This window comes from Molossus molossus, unplaced genomic scaffold (genome assembly GCF_014108415.1).
Source record: "Molossus molossus isolate mMolMol1 unplaced genomic scaffold, mMolMol1.p scaffold_m16_p_8, whole genome shotgun sequence".
Lineage (NCBI taxonomy): Eukaryota > Metazoa > Chordata > Mammalia > Chiroptera > Molossidae > Molossus > Molossus molossus.
The window spans coordinates 90,640,955-90,658,892 of record NW_023425402.1 but is presented as its reverse complement, the minus strand read 5'-3'; the positions used below and the strand labels follow the sequence as shown (position 1 = coordinate 90,658,892).

Genomic DNA, 17,938 nt, shown 5'->3' with positions numbered 1-17,938 from the left:
ATCTTATTAAACATCGCTTCAATTCACTGTTCTAAAAAGTGCTGCCAGGTTTCTAGTGCAGACATCCAAACTCAAATGACCAAGCCTCAGGTGTTCAGAACCAGCCTGTGACCACGTGGGACCTTCTACTTCGAAGCCTATGTGTGGCATACAGAGACTGAACCAGCAACACTGGTCTGTCCTCGTGGGATCTCTCATCTGCTAACAAGTCCCATGATAAAGTCAAAAGTCTGTCCTGGTATTGGTAGCCCAGAATTATACCACAGCCAAAATTACTATGTTAACTGTCCTTGTCTCCAAAATTGCTCAGCCATCACCACATCTAATTTAGGAACCAGAATTATATCTTACTTGTAAGTGGCATCTTAAAAGGAGTCCAATGTCTTGTTATTTATTAGTCTCTTGAAAGTCACATCCCCATTCCTCCATTATTTATTAACACCTAAGAAGCAATGCCGCCCAGTTTATATGGCAGGGTCGGGGTCGAATCACTGGGAAGGACCAGAATGCTCAGCATCCGCCGGGCACCGCGGAGCAGCAGTGCTGCGGGGGCAGGAGGGCCAGTGCTGCGAACTGCTACCAGGAGAACAGCTCTCAGGGCTTCTCGTTCAGCATGGGCTGCTCGCCGCCGTCAGCCGGACCACGGCTCCTCACTCTGCGGTGCTAAAAGCCAACGCGCTCCTTACACTGGAGAAGGGCATGCAGTGCTCCAGAGACCTGTTCGAGCATGTTCCTTCCTCTTGAGGACTGGGTCTTACTCACCCTTGTAGGCTCAGAATCTAGCAGTGTCCGCAATGTGGAAAGCACTCCAAAACTGTGTTGAATGAATGGATGAGGTATGTGAGTAGCCAAAGACAATATAACCTCGGGGGTCTCTATGTCAAGGTTGGGGGCAGGGTGACAAGAGTTTCTTGCCCTGGTCTATCTCTGCTCTAGGGGACTGAAAATAAAAGCTCTCTCACACCATCCCCACTCAGAGTGGCCCGGGGACATTTCAGTATGTCAATTCAAGCATCTAGAAGACCGAACATTTCACTTCCAATCCCCCTCCTGGACTGACTTACCACCGCTCTCAGCTATTCCGACATCCCGGCAGCTGCTAGGGTGGGTTGGGGCTGGGACACACAGAGGCCAGGCGTTGGCAGCAATGACTATAATGATGAGGTTGACAGGGAAGGTTTACAGAGGGCTTACCAAGGGCTTGGCACTGCGCTGTGAGGCTGCGTGAAGCATCTCTCTTACCCCTCACAGCAGCTCTATAAAGTAGGTATTGTCATTCCCACGCCGGATAGGAGGAAGTGGAACAGAGAGTGTGAGCAGCTTGCCCAAGTTCATAAAGATAATGAAGAGCAAAGTCCAGACTTCAACTCATACCTGCCTGACTCTTAACCTCTAGACGAACTCATGGGAACCCCTGGTGTGGGCTGAGTCTCGAGATTTGTTTCAGTTACTGTTACACATTGTCCTAAACACAGAGAAATTTAAATTTCTGAACTCCAGGGTTGTGAGATCAAACAAAAAGCAGCAATTCCTGAGAACTGTCCCCTGTAGTTCCAAGTGGAAAAGAAGTACAATAAACACTTTCTTGTTCGATCAATCTCAATACATCATTCAAGTTAAACCAACACATCCTATCAGAGGAAGAGTCTGAGAGCAGAGGCTGGAGCTGGAGGCTGGAGGGCAGTGAAGGGTTAGGGAATGGCCAGGGAGCGACAACCCAGGGGCCAGCACTGGAAATACGGTATTTCAGCAGCATATAATCAGCTGCAGCCTGGAATCTGTGGCCTGGAACGTGGCCTGTCTATTGGAGTTGAAAATGCTTTAATGAATACATGGCTGGGACTCTGTGATGGAAGAAGTGATTTACCCTAGCTTGTTATAAAAAAGATTGCGTCAACTTCTCCGAGATGAGACTATAAAAACACTGGCACATGTCGAAGCCCCATAAAGAACATGGCAAAGCTCTTTACAATGGTTTCAAAGTGCACCTACAACCTGGTCTCCATCTACGCCACTCATTCTCCACTCTGCAATCTCTGCTCAACCAAAGGTTCTCTCCAGCTCCCTCTCTCTCCCCTGACTTTTTAAAACCACTATTCTTTTGCACACTGTTCTCTCTCCTTAGCAACAAACACCTGGTGTGGCTAGAACCTCTGCTGGAAACCAGCCTGCCTTTGATACAGGCCTGTGCGTTGCCTCCGACTGCCCAGGCCAAAGTGGCCCCTACCTCCTTGGAAATGATAGGATGCTTAATATACATAATTGGATAGATATTACTAGGTCCCCGGGCAGTACTAGGGCCATAGGCCTGGCAGTTAGTTACATTCTTATAAAAGCATCATACATCCTAAGATTATAAACTGATGAAAAGCAAGGACTAAGCTTACCCAGCACATGAAATTTGTAAGTTTGACTGGTTGATGAATGAATTATATGAAAAGAATTTGTCCATCATGAATGGAAAAAGAACACTACTCTCATGTAGCCTCTACCCTTGACCCTCACTCACCTTCAGAAAGAGTATTTCCAGTCTAAAAATGGTGAACTAAAGGTGTTTCAACTTACTACCCTCTAAAATCATCCCTAAACAGTACAAAGAACAAGGAAAAAAAACCCCACAGACTCCATCTTTTATGAAACCATGAGGTACCTCAAACGTGAACCAGAACATGAGGTCAGAAACCGGGTGGGGGAACAGCAAACGGGAACCTCTCAAACAGGACGGCAGGCACAGGGGAGAGTGGGGAGTAGAGCTGCAAGGGGACAGGTAGGGTACACGAGGAACCACATGTTCTAGGCAACTTTTTCCACCAAGGAGCAGTCTGTTTAATCATCCCCGGAATCTGGGCTAGTCTTACAACTTATTTTGAGGAGCAAAATGTGATAGAAGTGATGTTACTCGGGTCCAAGCTTCAGTGTCCACAGGGAGCAGCTCTCGCCCTCTTGAACGGGGTCCTGAGACTGTGGAAGGCCCGGCTAGCCCACTGGGAGATGAAAGGTCACACATAACAGGGATGAGCAATTCTAGTTGAGACTCCTGAGGCCAAGTAGCCTGCCAACTGCTAGACATGTGAGAGAGGCCATCCTACCCAAACAATGCATAGAACCGTGAGTATTTATAAATTATCACTGTTTTAAACCACTAACTTTTGTTATAACAAAGGCACATCATGCAACTTCAGCTGCCTCTCCTTGCTGAGAAAGAATTGCATCCATGAAACAAGACCAGAACACTATTAAAAAGAGCTCTTAGAAATTATAAATATGAGAACACAATCTTTAAACTCAATAAAATATTGGAATAAGAGTCAAGAAAATCTTCCGGAAAGCAGAATTAAAATAGAGATGCACAATAGGGCCAATATATATATATTGGTAAACCAAAAGGAAATTTCCCCAAACTTAAGACCGTGAGATTACAAAGTCAAAAAGCCATGAAAGCACCCTATACAATGAACGAGAAGATAAAAAAAAGACCCATATCATGGTGAAACTTCAGAATACTAGGGAGAAAGAAAGAAATCTTGAAACCCTCCAAGGATAGGTGATAAAAGGAGACAGGAATAACATCAGACTTCCCAAAGCAACACTGGAAGACAGGAGACAGTGAAGAAACACCTTTGAAAGTCCAAGGGGAAAAATAACTAACTTAGAAGAGTATCCCCAACCAAACAACAATCGAGTGTGAAGATAAACTTAAGATATTATTAGACTTTCAAGCTCTTAAAACATCTATTTACATGCTCCCCTTCTCAGAAAGCTCATAGAGGATGTTTAATAAATTGAAGAAATAAACCAAGGACAAAGAAATGTGGAGTCTAGGAAACAGAAGGTAAAACATAGGAAAGAACCGGGAGATCCCAGGAGGGCACTGGGCAGCACAGCAGGCATGGAGGGCGCCAGGACAGACAGGAGCAGGAGGACGGAGGCTCCACGAGGGAAAGGTCTGGAAAAAAGTTCAGAAAGTGTCACAGGTACATGGGGAGGATTTTGAAAGGTGGTTTGTATTGCTGCTGCAGAGTGAGGACAACCAGCCAAAGATTCACAAGAGGCTAAGCAAATGACACGTGAAGCAGTTATTAACTTCACTTCACTTACAAAAGGTACTTACATAGGAAATAGATGTAACTGTACTTCCTGGCTCAATGCTAAATAGTTCCATACTGAGAGTAAAAAAACATGAAGGCTTATCCGAGAATGATGATAGAAAGACAGCGAGCACAGGGAAGATCCTGAAAACATACTCATCCACCTTAAAGGTTAAGTCAGTAGGTAATATCTAAAATTGGAGAATGAAGATAAGTCTTTAAATTATGATGGTAAAAACCTGAAGAACCACTTAAGACTTAATAACCCTGGGAACGGAGACAGCAGGGGTCAGGTGGGGGTGTACCATTTTCGCCACAGGCCTTTCTAGCACACTTTTAAAGTTATAAAGGTATATAACAGCCGTCATTACAGATTCAACAGAGTCACATGCATTGACAGACTGCTCACCCTCTGTCATTCAACTTACCGTTGAAATGTCCAAGTCCCTGCATGTCATCCACAGCATTAATAAGCTCCTAACCCTCACTACCAAGGTAATATGTGAGTTTTTAATAATCCTCCATTTTCCTTTTGTTGCTATCAAGAAAGTCTCATCTTTCAAAAATGTCAAGATTAATTCAAAGAATCTAAGAACACCTTGGCAGTTTCTGACCCTACTTTCATGTGCTTACAAGGATCAGAGAGAATACATAGCTTGCTGGGTACACTGACACAGGTCTCAAAGGCCACTACTTTACAGTGAGTGACATTTTTTGCAATTCCTTCTCTAAATTTTCTCCCAATTATGAAAATCTATACACCAGGAATCCTCTCTTCAAATTACAGTAAAACAAAATCATAAAATTACCCACCAGGACAACTGTACTATTGGTACAGTGACGACGACAGAGTAGAACAGGCCACCCCCCACCCCCTCCCCAGGCAAAGCTGAAATATTCACATGTTACCCAGGACCTGACTAGAACAAAAAGCACCACCAGTTAAAACTGAGCCAGAACAGAGGCATCCCATCATTTGCTTTCCAGCTCTCAACAAATGTAAAGCAGGCAAGGTGAATCAACACCTGTACCTTGAAGGTGACAAGGAACATCATATTCGATCTCATCATGTCTCGAGGGGCTTAAGAACAGAGTTCCATCCACCAGTGGGAACTGTTCAAACACCGGGAGCGCCCGGTGACACAGGGCACAGTTTACGACGTTCCTGTGGCTGGCACTGAGGGCCGCGAGAATGAACTTGCGCAGATCCTCGCCCTGGCCCATCTGGGCGTCGTCTTCCATCCTCACGTGGAAAGTGTTCAGCTTATGCCTGGGGATGTGAGTGAGGAGCTCGGAGAGGTCCAGCCGCCGCAGGAACTGCACGGGCGTGTCGAAGTGGCCGCCCCTGTGAACCGATAACCCCGCCGGGCTGTAGTCGAAGTGGGCGTTTCGGAACACGTGGCCCCCGGCCATGGCCTTTTTGTGAGGCTCGAGATGGATGGCGTTCTTTAAGAATTCCCCAAGGTACCTGGAGGAGCGGGGGCCACTGAAGTGGGCAGGGGAGAGGATGGAGTAGCCAGTGGGTGGGGACTGGCCGGGGGAGGCGCAGGGGGAGCGGCCCCCGTAGGCCCCGGCGCTGACCGCCTTCTCCTGGGAGTTCTGCCGGTCCATGGAATGCCGGCGCGGGAGGTCATGGTTCAGGCCTTTTTGGGGCTTGTTTGGGGGCCTGCACTTTTTTGCCTCCTCCACCACCTCACCAGGGGGCCTCCCTGTGTTCTTCTCGGACCCTGACTTCTTCTTCTTCTCATCCTGCATCCGCTTCACCTGGTACCAGTCTGTGTCCTTCTTCAGGTGGCCCTGCCCACAGCGGCAGGAACAGAAGCGGAAGGCCAGGTCGTAGCCCTTCTTGGTCCACATGTTCTGGCGGCACTGCTTCTCATTCCAGCTGCGGGCGCGGCCGATGCAGTTGAACTGGACCAGGATGCTGCTCTCCCACTCGTAGAAGCACTGCAGGTGCATCCAGGTGCTGTGGGGGCAGTGCTCGTTGTTGCAGACCACCTTCTGGTAGTCGTCCTTCTCCAGGTCCACCGGCCTCCCGAAGCTGCAGATCAAGGGCGTGGCACAGGGGGCTTCTGTGGAGAACACAAGAGAGAGAAATTCAGCTCAGGACGTGGGGTTCCAGCCAACAACACGTCAAAGGTCAAAGCTACCATCCCACAGGAGCCCATTCAGGCCAAAGGTCCAATCTGTCTGGTGTTGAGACTTCCACCACCGGAATAACATGCTTAGAAAACATTTGCTCTTTTTCTCCTGGTATGATGTTGTACCGAGGGAATTTATTTTCTGACATTTGTTGTATGCTGAAAAACACACCAATAAGCTTCAGAAAGTCCACACCCTTCCCAGTGCCACCAGCTGTATGTCAGCACTGGCAACAGGTAGCATGAGGTTTCCTGAGACGTGGGTGTAATGACAGGCAGTTCCAGGTGCTTTTAAAAGTAATCACTCAGTGAACTAGGGGATGATATGATGAAGCTGCTTCACCAACCAGTCCACATTGTAGCTCCAAAGGGCCCTCGGAGCCCATAATCACAGGGTTTAGGTTATCCTGACCACCACAGAGGAACCAGAGAACAGACTGGCCTCACTCACCCCCAATCTCTTCCAGAATGGTCTGACACCTAATGGCAGGGGTGTTTGATCAAACTAATTGTGGTTCTAACAGAATTCATGTCAGGTCATGAAGGAAAAACAGAATTCTCCAAAACTATCAAGACAAAGTGGAAACACCAAGATTTTCCTACCCCATTTAACCACATGCCCCACAGGTGTCCAAAAAGCCAAGCAGGTTCCCAAAGGAGAGAAGGCTTGGTGACACAGTAGGACTCGTTTCTGAAGAAGTCAGTAGGGTTTACGGAGACTGGAATTCCACTGGGTTCCTGTCACTTCAGTGTTTTCAAAAGGCCCCTTTGCAGGCTAGTTCTTCTCCCAGCTGGGAACCACTGGGCTTAATCACAAAGATCCACATGCCAAGCTCAGGTTAGACTCTATCTGCTGACGCTGACAAGCTAGATGAGGACTATAAGCCACAGACCCCCCCAGTGCCAGGTGTTTTAGAAATCTCACCCTGGTGGCAGTGTGGGACATGAGGCTGGAAGTGGGCAGGGGCCACAGTAACCGGGTGGGCGATGACGAGTGCCTGGCTGCTGAAGGTGGGCAGACGCTGTGGACTGCGAGGGGCACGTTCGGAAGAAGGCTCTGGGCTGGCCCTACTTTGCACCTGCTGACCTGGGAGTGCCTGGGCACCGCCGAGGTGGAGAAAGACGTGTGCAGCCCAGAGAGCTGGGGTCGGACTCGCAGATCTGGAACCACGCAGAATGTGAAGGGAGGGAAAGAGTCCTGGGACACGACATTAAAAGGCTGGAGAAGAGCCCAGCCGGTGTGGCTCAGTGGTTGAGCACTGACCCAGGCACCAAGAGGCCGCCAGTTAGATTCCCGGTCAGGGCATGTGCCCAGGTTGTGGGCCCGATCCCCAGTGGGGGGCATGCAGGAGACGGCCAATAGATAATCTCTCTCATCGATGTTCCTCTCTCTTTCCCTCTCCCTTTCTCTCTCTAAAATCAATAAAGGAGAAAAAAATGTTTTGAAAAGGCTGGAGGAGAGTTTTCCACGGAGACTGATAAGGAGTGAACTGAGAAGTCACTGGACGACAAGTCAGGAGAGAATTCTACCAAGGCAGTCGGAAACGTGAGAACAGAGGACCTGGAATGTCCGAGTGCCAGGTGGGATCTGTGTTCCTCAGTCACTGCACTGCTGATATTTTGGGCTGGACAGTTCTCTGTTGTGGGAGTGTCCTGTGTACGACTGATGTTTTTAGCAGCACCCCTGCTAGATGCCAGTAACGCCACCCCCCTCAATTGTGACACCCCAAAAGATCTCCAGTCATTGTCAGATATCCCCTGGTGGCAAAATCGCCCCTGGTTGGGAACTGCTGGGTAAGACAAAGACTGAGAAGTCTTCACTAGAACGACCAGTGAGCCAGTCACTGACACCTTAGTCAGGACTGTTCCAGTGGGGTGACGGGGGACAGGTGGGGTAAAAAGTAGAAGCAGTACAGATGACCCTCCAGAAAAGCCTTAACCAAAAGCATAACTGTAGATGGAAGGAAAGATAATAGGCAGACGACTCAAAGGCTGAGGCATAAGCATGTTTGTCACCTGTGGGAATGAAAGCCGAAAACTCAGGTCAGCTTGCAGATGCGGGAGAGGGAACAAGCTACCCCAAAACCTTCACAACCTCTCCGCTGGCCCCGAGTTACCAATACTGTTCCACTGTCATCCCCTTCAGGGTGGGATTCCAGGACCTCAGCAGAATGGCCCTAACCACTTGTCTCCCTCCATGCCTGTGATCACTGTGACCTCCTCATCTACCTCCTGGGAATCCACACTGCTTAATCTTGGTCTGTCCGAATCCCACTGGGCCTAGGGTGGCAATTCACAGCATGGGCTCTGCAACCAGACTGCCTGAGTTGGAATCCCAACAGCACCACTGATGAGCTGTGAGCTCTTAGACAAGTTACTTAACTTCTCTTTGTGTCAATTTTCTGTGTGAAAAATGCATGTACCTTACATGGTGGTCAGAAAGATGAAATATACCAACACAGGTGGTACTCAGAGCTTTCCATCCTCTGAGGCCCACCTCTAGACACCAACTTCACCAGGACTCCCCTCTTCCCCCGCATCCTGGACCCCTCCAGGACAGCCTGGTCTGAAATGTATTTGAGTCCCCATTCTGGCTCCCACCAGGTGATGACTCAGGAGAGGACGCCTCTTACTCGTCTTTGTGTTCCTGGTACCATGGCCCAGGCCTGGCACCCACCTGGTGCTAAATACAGATGCAATAAAAGGATACTGGCACATGAAAGCCACATGTGACAAGCAAAGCAGAAGAGAGAGATCTGTAATCCTGACAAAGAGAGAAGACCTGAACGCACAGAAAAGAAATAGGAGAATGGTTTGTAAACTGAGTAAATTAACTACAGTCATCTGGTCTATGACCTTTAGTGTCCTTTAAAATGTTAATTAGTCAATTAAACAAAGATCAATTGCTTCTATCTTCAGTTCTTCAGAGGAACAGCATTGAAGAGATATCTCTGAACTATAATGGCAGTAACCAAAGTGATATTAACCCATAACTAGTAAAATCACATTAAAGAATGCCCTAACTATAACTTTGCATTCACAATATCCAAAATTTAAAAAGCTAAAATTGACTTGATATTTCTTTAAAAAGTTTTTTCACATTAAAAAAAGGTTGACTAATAAGGAAAAAATCCTGTTTATACCTTTCCAAAAAAGCTGCAAATGTATCACTAAACCAATACTACGCTCTTCCTGTGTACCAGGTCTGAGCTGGAAAGATGGCAAATCCTTGCTAAGAGCTCTAACAGAGACATATGCCTGGATCACAGAGGAGGTAGCGCTCCAAGTCCCCGCCCTTGAGCCTTGTCTATAATCGGCACAGCCATCCTCAGCTGCTCTCCCCCCTCCAAAACTCACAAGGAAGAGCCCTGCCCCGCCCCGCCCCCGGCCCTGCTTGTTTACAGCTCAGCCACTTTGATGTGGCCTTGTGGCTAGGCCTCAAACACAAAGTCAAGGGCTTGTTTAATACAAATACTGTGTGCAGCAGACACCTCCCCAGTCACACACCTCCAGGCTGAGGGCAAGGCTCCTAGGAACAGGTGAGTCACAGGGTGGGCCTTGGGAACAGAGAAGGACTTCTGACAAGGCATCTATGTCTCACACAGCCTTCTGAGTGGTAGGCAGCCTCTACAGTCAGACATGGTTTCCTTAAGCTTGGTTCAAACTCATCCCCTCTGCCTGGCTCCCGCCTCACCCACTGGAAAGGCACTGAGGAGGTGCCAGTTCTGCTGACCAGCTGTTTGACATGGAGCAGTTTCCTCACCTATGAAGGGAGGATGAAAAGGCTTGCCCTCATGCACTTCAAATACAAGGGTGGGCAAAAACAGGTTTACAGTGTAATATAAACAACGTAGGAAGTAATAATACAAGAATAAACTGTGTTGCACATACTCAAAACTGTAAACCTACTTGTGCCTAGCCCTAAATATGTGGAAGGGCCCTGTAAACTATCAAGTTGCATAAAAACTTCTCTCTGTGCCCGGCCGGTGTGGCTCAGTGGTTGAGCATGGACCCATGCATCAAGAGGTCACCAGTTTGATTCCCAATCAGGACACATGCCCAGGTTGTGGGCCCAATCCCCAGTGGGGGCATGCAGAAGGCAGCCAATCAATGTTCTCTCTCATCAATGTTTCTCTCTCTCTCTCCCTCTTCCTTCCTCTCTCTCTAAAAGAAATAAAGAAAAAATATTTAAAATAAATAAAAAAACTTCCCTATGAGATTTTTACCATAACTTTATACCTATATATCTGGTTCCGCACTAAATACAAATTTATATTTCAACATATTTCCTACTTTTTCTATCTAATGTTTTGACACTCAATAGGTGTTTAGAAAGTGAGTAAATAAATGAATAATGCCATGCCTCTTTTTTAATTTCCTAAGTCCTACAATTAACCAAAACAGAGAGGGAAAGATTTCATAACTATAAGGAACAGCAATAGTGGCATTCAAAATGACACCTGTAAGAAATTAGCAGTATATTGTAGAAACATTTGATTGCTTCCTGAAAGTTGTCTCTAACTTTACAAAACCTTAGCTCTTTTTTTTTTTATCCTCACTCAAGGACACTTTTCCATATTTTGTTCAGATAGAGCAGGAGGGAGAGGGAGAGAAAGAGAGAGAGAGAGAGAGAGAGAGAGAGAGAGAGAGAGAGAGAGAGAGAAACATCGACGTGAAAGGGACACATCAAATGGTTGCCACCCACACGACCCAACCAGGGCCAGGGACAAACTGCAACCGAAGTACGTGCCCTTAGCGGGAACCGAACCCGGGTCTCTCTGGACCGCAGGACAATGCTTTAACCACTGAGCCAAACCAGCCAGGGCCAAAATCCTTGGCTCTTAAGACTAGCTCCCCCACAGTGGTATAAATGGAATACAGGTTGATATGATACAACTAAACCTTTAATGGGGGAGACGGGAGAGGGGAGAAGGGAATCCCACATTCGGGAGGGCCTGTGTCACGCACATCTCTTGAGACATTAGTCTAAGCTGTGACAGTATGACTGACAAGCAACATGGGAAAATGTTCCTTTATGCAGAGTCAACATTGTTTTAAATAACGTATATAAGCCCTCCAGTGCCTGTTTTTACAGCTTCATCATCAAATATTTAGTATTCAGCTTCTATTTCTCTCTGCTCCTTTGAAAATAATCAGTGCTCACCTCACCCTGGCCAACAATCTCAACAGGAAAACTAGGCTGAGGTCACTAGGGCAAAGTCCGTCACTGTCCCCAGTCTTCACATCCTCTCCCCCCACACTCAGGTCTACGTGCCCCATCTATTAAAAGGGATATATCTGACAATAATAATTTACACTGGCTGCCCAACAAACCCAAACCCCCTGACAAACTCATCCACATAACATGCACCCCGTAAACCAGGCGCTGCCATCTTCAACTTTTTACCTGTAAAATTAAGTGTTTTCACCCCTCTTAAAATAGTTGCAATTATCACAAGCAGGTGGGGAGTTTGGCGGGGAAGAAGGGTGAGGTAGAGACTTCCTATTCATCATCCTTGCAAACGGACTACTGTGAAAATCATACTCGTGTTTAATAAATGTCTTGTTGAAGGAAAGCGCGGCGCAGATTCCGTAGCCAGGTGACCCAGTGCTGAGGACAGAGCGCTCCACCCCACTACTCGGGTCCAGAGAGCTCTCAACAGATCTACACTCAACCCTGGACTTCCCTTTGGGGCAGACCTGGCCCTCATTCTCACTTCCTCAAACAAAATAATCTAGTCCATCCCCCTTTGGTATCCAATTACCAAAGGCAAATATTATGGGTTCTGCACAACTATTTTATGACATGGATCTTTTCCATACAGTAATTCCTCTGGCATGGGAACGCGCCCCCTTGTCTACTGAGTTCCCCTCGGAGAATGAAGTTCGACAAAAGGCTCTTCACCTCCAGCTTCCTGAGAGGCCACACATGGTGACTGAGGACACAGACACTGGACCCAGCCAGCCTAGATTTGACTCTCAGCTCTGCAACTTATTCGTCCTCAGATTTTGGCAAGTCGACCTCCCTGTGCTTCTGTTGTCTATCCTGTACGATGGCAGAGAGAACAGTGCCTACCTCGACAGGCTGCCATGAGGATTAAGGGAATAAGGCCCTTCGAATAGTACCTGGCATGTAATAAGCACCACTAAAATATAAGCAATTTTTAAAAGCCCTATCACTTGATGTGGAAACCAAATGACTTTGAGTGCATTTAGAGTAAAGCCTCACCAGCAAGTGACCATCCTATTTCCATACATAAATAGGTGCAAGAAATATATTTCTTCCCCACAACAAGCAAGCACAAAATAATTCACTAAGAGTTACTGACAAGTTTGAAAGAAACAGAAGCAGAATTCTCTTCTTCTAACCCCTCCAAGATGTTCTACTCAATGTCAAATAAGTACGTTGTTATACATATTTTCCAACCTAAGTGATCTTTTCCAAGCCTAGGTAACAGGGATTCATAAAGCATGGTTGCATTTGATTCATGGGACGTGTTCCTGAAGTATAATTCAAGACATCAGCCCACAGTCTGGGAGTAGAGCGTGGGGAAGGCATCCTCAGAACACATAAATCTGCAGTCGTGTGCTGTCTGTTGCTTTACTGATGTTTATATTCCCAGCATTAGCTCTAACGGTTCTCAGTTGCATCTCATGAGTTGACAACATGGCTTATTATCCTGTGTTTGGTCACATTTCTGTTCGAAAGTTACTAATTTTCAGGATGGTTTTCAACACCACTATTAGCACATTTGGATATTTTGAAAGCTCTAATAATGATGTAAATTATACCAGTTAATTTTTAAATAACACAGATTTCATCAAAATCCTTGAAGTTCTAAAAAAAAACACAAGAGTTCACATAATATTGCCAAGAGTTAGTAGGATTTTTCTAAGAAAAGATGATGCCACTGAGTAACAAAGCATTTTTACAATTCAGTTGACCTGCTAGTTTTGAAAATACGAGCTGGCTTAATGCATAATTTGGGGAAATGTGTCCACTGAAATTATGTACATAACGTGAAGCTTCTATTAGTATTATTTATGTCATTAGTTGAAATCTGCATAATCAATTTGCATATAATGGGTTTCCACTGTACTGGGAAATAAATTAACAGGCTGCATTTTCTCTTGCCAAGCCTGAGCTTGAGGGTGCTGGGTCAGGGAAAAACTACTTCACACCCTGGCATTACCTGCACTGCATGCACTCACCCTGAAGGAGAGGAAGGTCTAGAAGCTCTCAGAACCAAATCACCATCTCTTAAGATGGGAACAGAATTCCAAATACATCGTGTTTTTAAAGACTTCATGTCATCCTGCAGTACTATTTTCTGCCTTCAGTACTATATTCTAATTTTAAAGTGTTTTCCTTGCTTCTTCTGAAACACTGCAGAATTTGATTTATTACCCTTGTCAATGTCCTCCCCTTTGCCAGCACAAATATTCAAAATGTGGCCATAATAAAAACTCCTAAATCATATTTTCTTATGTGATCCCTATTTACCACCTAGGCATTAACACAGCATCCCCAGAACGTTGGCCTGCTTCCTCTCTCTTGCTGGGCCCAAAATGGTACCTGGAGACCGAAGGCCATGTGAACTGCAGCCCCTCTCCTTACCTCTGATTGCCAGTGGCCTCTGCTGAAAAGACCAGTGACTTTACCTCTTCCCTAGTCTGTCCAACAGGTAAAACATATGGCTGCATGATTAACTGGCAACATGGGTCATCTGCAGACCAGGCACCTGTCACAGAATACAAGCCATAATTCACTGCTGTTCAATACCTTCCAAAAGCTCAACTGAGAGACAACTTTTAAGAAAGATTTCATAGATGATGTCCACACACTCCTCTAGATCAGAGTTCCAGTGGGGAGATTTGACCTGCAGTATATCTTACTAAAACAGTACAAGGTACTTTTGTTATGAAATGTAAACCCAAATTCCTTTTGGGTGCATCATGGCCTCCACTCCAGTAAGTCTCCCACCCCAAATTCGTTAAGGGGCTCTGTTTGCGTGTTGGGGCACACCCTCAATGCTTCAACAGTTTGCAACTCAGTTTTAACCATTACTTTCCTACTTCTGCAGAGCCTCACGGTAGTCCAGAGGAGAGAATGAGGGCCTCCTCAGGTCTTTTCTGGGCATGCACACTGGTCCTCCAAACCGCCCAGAGTATGTCAGAGCTTTTCAAAGGCCCTATCTCATTCCCAAGATAATTTCTTTAAGGTTTTAGCCCACTTCTTGTTTGACCCAATTGGTGTCACTGCTGCAGGCAGTTGCCACATTAAACAATTACTGTTGATTGTTTTCAACAGACACCCAAGGATATGGCTTTTACCACTGCGTGATCTCTGAGTCAGGTCAAATACAGACAAGCCCTCAGAATGAGGCTTTCTTAGAGAGCTTCCAGGCAGGTCAAACAGTGAGTTCTCTGGGTCTAGGGATTTGGGGGAGCTCCTAACCTATTCTTCCCCCTCCAATGACTACTATGCTGTTTATTTTAGAGCTACCAGAAGCAAGGGAGTGGGAATAGATCAAGTTAAAATACAACAAAATTCACTGTTCTTTACAATTCAGTCATTTCCCTTGAATGAACACTCCTAGAATTATTGGTTAATTTCTAGAGTTATGAAAAAGTTTATTATGATCATTTTTGCCAGTGTTCATTGCCTTTATGGAGAAGCAGACTCCTAGAGGTGCTTACTCTGACATTCAAAGCAGATTAGAAGGCAGAGTGAATACAGGCTGGTTAGAAGACTAACTGCCACCCTCTGGTGCCCCAACTCACATCTCAAATTCAGTTTAAAAATCAGTTCTTGATTAACTGGTGAATATTTTTTAACTTAAAACTAAAGAGGTTTTCAATGGACATAGTCAACAATGCTTGGTAGAGGGCAGGATAGGGAGAAGGGTGTCTGCAGGGGAAGAGGAGAAACATCTGTAACAAAAATTAATTAATAAAGAAAAGAACTAGAGGTTTGAAAATAAATTTTATCAAATATTTTGACACCTCTTCTTCTAAAAATTTTAAAAGACACTAAGTCTGATATGTAAAGGAAAGTTAAAACAAAAATAGTTTTTCAACGTGTTTCAATTAGCATAGGGGCTACAGTAAACTCACTTAAGCATATCTATTCTATCCTCCAATGTAGTTTATCCTCCCTCATGTTAGTTTGGTGTAAGACTGCTCCAAAATGGGTAGCACACTGACTACATGGTGATTACATTCGGTTAAACATGTTTCAATGCTTAGAGCAGGGTTTAAACACACGGCTTTTACCCAGACAAACCACTCTATCCAAATAAACATGGAGCCCTTCAACTGTATTTAACAACTTCGGTTTTTACCGTTCACTCAGTGCATTTAGTTTATTCTCCTAGACCACTCTTTCCTTACTTTTCAGTGAAAACCTACAAGCCTACCCAGCCTCGAATTCAAACTAAACAGAAAGCTATAAGCTCCTGGCCTCAACACTCTGACAATGATATATCAATATCAATATATAAATATATCATTATTAACTATAAAGTAGGAATTCACATTTTCCTTGTCTAACAGAAGCCATGTCAGGACCCAAAATAAGCCTAATTTAGGCTAAAAATCAGGATGAGGATAATGATTTCATAGTTATTCCTGAATGTTTCCTAAAAATACCCAAGTTCCACAAACAGAAATAAGGCAATTCCTTGGTTCAGGTTCTACAAACTCTTCCTGAGCCCACTCTTCCAGGTGACCGTTTAGTGATCTGCCCAAGGTCATTCAGCTAGTAGGTGGCCTTCCTTTTCCATTCTCACCCAAACTATACACAGATCAGTAAAGAGCACAGAGCCAGTTTGTAAGGAGAGGCAGTGCCCAATAGCTTTGTAAAACTAGATCATAGTAAGTAGTTCTATAATTTTGAACAGTGTCTTATTTCAAATTATAGAACTGCTATGATCTGGTTATATAAAAGTTTATTCAAAATGTTCAATGCCCATATTAATCCTCAGAATTACTGAAAAACTATGTATAAGGAAAACCAAATTAAAGAAACAAATGCTTAAACACAACTACAGTATAAAGGTTTCCTGACCCCAGTCTTTGCACTCTTTAAAAACAAAGATAACATCAATAATGAACACTCAGAAAGGTAAACTAAAAAAAAAATCCCATTTACCATTGCAACAAAAAATTAAGATACCTAGGAATAAATTTAACCAAGAAGGTAAAAGACCTGCTCTCAGAAAATTACAGAACATTGAAAAAAGAAATAGAGTACAATATAAAAACATGGAAACATATACCATGTTTACAAATTGGAAGAATCAACATCATTAAAATGTCCATAATATCAAAGTAATCTATAGATTCAATGCAATCCCTATTAAAGTACCAATGGCATACTTCACAGATCTACAACAAATACTCCATAAGTTTATATGGAACCAAAAAAGATCCTGAATAGCCACAGCAATCTTGAAAAAGAAGAACAAATTTGGAGGGATCACAACACCCAATATCAAGTTATACTACAAAGCCATCGCAATCAAAACAGCCTGCTACTGGCATAGGAGAAAGTATATAGATCAATGGACCAGAACAGAGAACTCAGAAATCAATCCAAGACATTATGCACAATTAATACTCAACAAAGGAGGCAAGAACATACAATGACAAAAAGACAGTCTCTTCAAGAAATGGTGTTGGGAAAATTGGACAAGTACATGCAAAATAATGACACCAGACCACAAACTTACACCATACACAAGAATAAATTAAAAATGGATAAAAGATAAATGTAAATTGTGAAACCATAAAAATCTTAGAGGAAAATGTAGGCAGCAAAATATCAGTCATCACATGTAGCAGAATTTTTACCGATACATCATTGCCTAGGGCAAGAGAAACAAAGAAAAAAATTAATAAATGGGACTATACCAAACTAAAAAGCTTCTGTACAACAAAAGAAACCGGCATCAAAATGAAGAGGGAACCCACTCTTTGGGAGAACATATTTGCCATTGATACATTGGATAAAGGGTTAATATCCAAAATATATAAAGTACTCATACAGCTCAACAAAAGTAAGACAAACAATATGATTAAAAAATGGGCAGAGGACCTGAACAGACACTTCTCCAAATAGGACATACAAATGGCCAAGAGACATATGAAAATATGCTCAATGTCACTAATCATCAGACAGATGAAAATTAAAACAACTATGAGGTCTCACCTCACACTTGGCAGAATGGCTGCCATCAACAAATCATCAAACAACAAGTGCTGGCGAGGGTATGGAGAAAAGGGGACTCTAGTCCACTGCTGGTGGGAATGCAGACGGGTGCAGCCACTATGAAAATCAATATGGTGCTTCCTCAAAAATTAAAAATGGGACTGCCATTTGACCCAGTGATCTTTTCAGAATATATCCTAAGAAGCCTGAAACACAAATCAGAAAGAATATAAGCACCCTTAAGTTCATAGCAGCACTATTTACAATAGCTAAGATCTGGAAACAGCCCAAGTGTCCATCAGTAGACAAGTGGATAAACAAGTTGTGGTACGTCCTGGCCAATTTGGCTCAAAGTCGGAGCGTCGACCCATGGACCAAAGAACCATGGGACCAAAGAATTCTGGTCAAAGGCATGTCGTACCTCGGTTGCGGTTCAATCCATAGCCCTGGTCAGGGACATGCGGGAAGCAACTAATTGATGTGTCTCTCACAACGAT

The 17,938-nt window shown here is 44.6% G+C and overlaps 1 protein-coding gene across 2 annotated transcripts in view; it reads right to left on the bottom strand.

Annotated features, from left to right (window-relative positions):
• Positions 1-17,938, bottom strand: part of HECA (hdc homolog, cell cycle regulator) — a 38,930-nt gene that overhangs the window by 3,344 nt on the left and 17,648 nt on the right. Inside the window, exons 2-3 of one of the 2 annotated variants that reach the window (XM_036248201.1) lie at positions 13,848-13,971; positions 5,120-6,160 (exon numbers count right to left, since the gene is read on the bottom strand). In XM_036248201.1, coding sequence (XP_036104094.1) covers positions 5,120-6,047 — 928 coding nt within the window. In that variant the 5' untranslated portion in view covers positions 6,048-6,160; positions 13,848-13,971. The remainder of the gene's footprint in view (positions 1-5,119; positions 6,161-13,847; positions 13,972-17,938) is intronic. The other variant, XM_036248200.1, reaches the window with a different exon arrangement.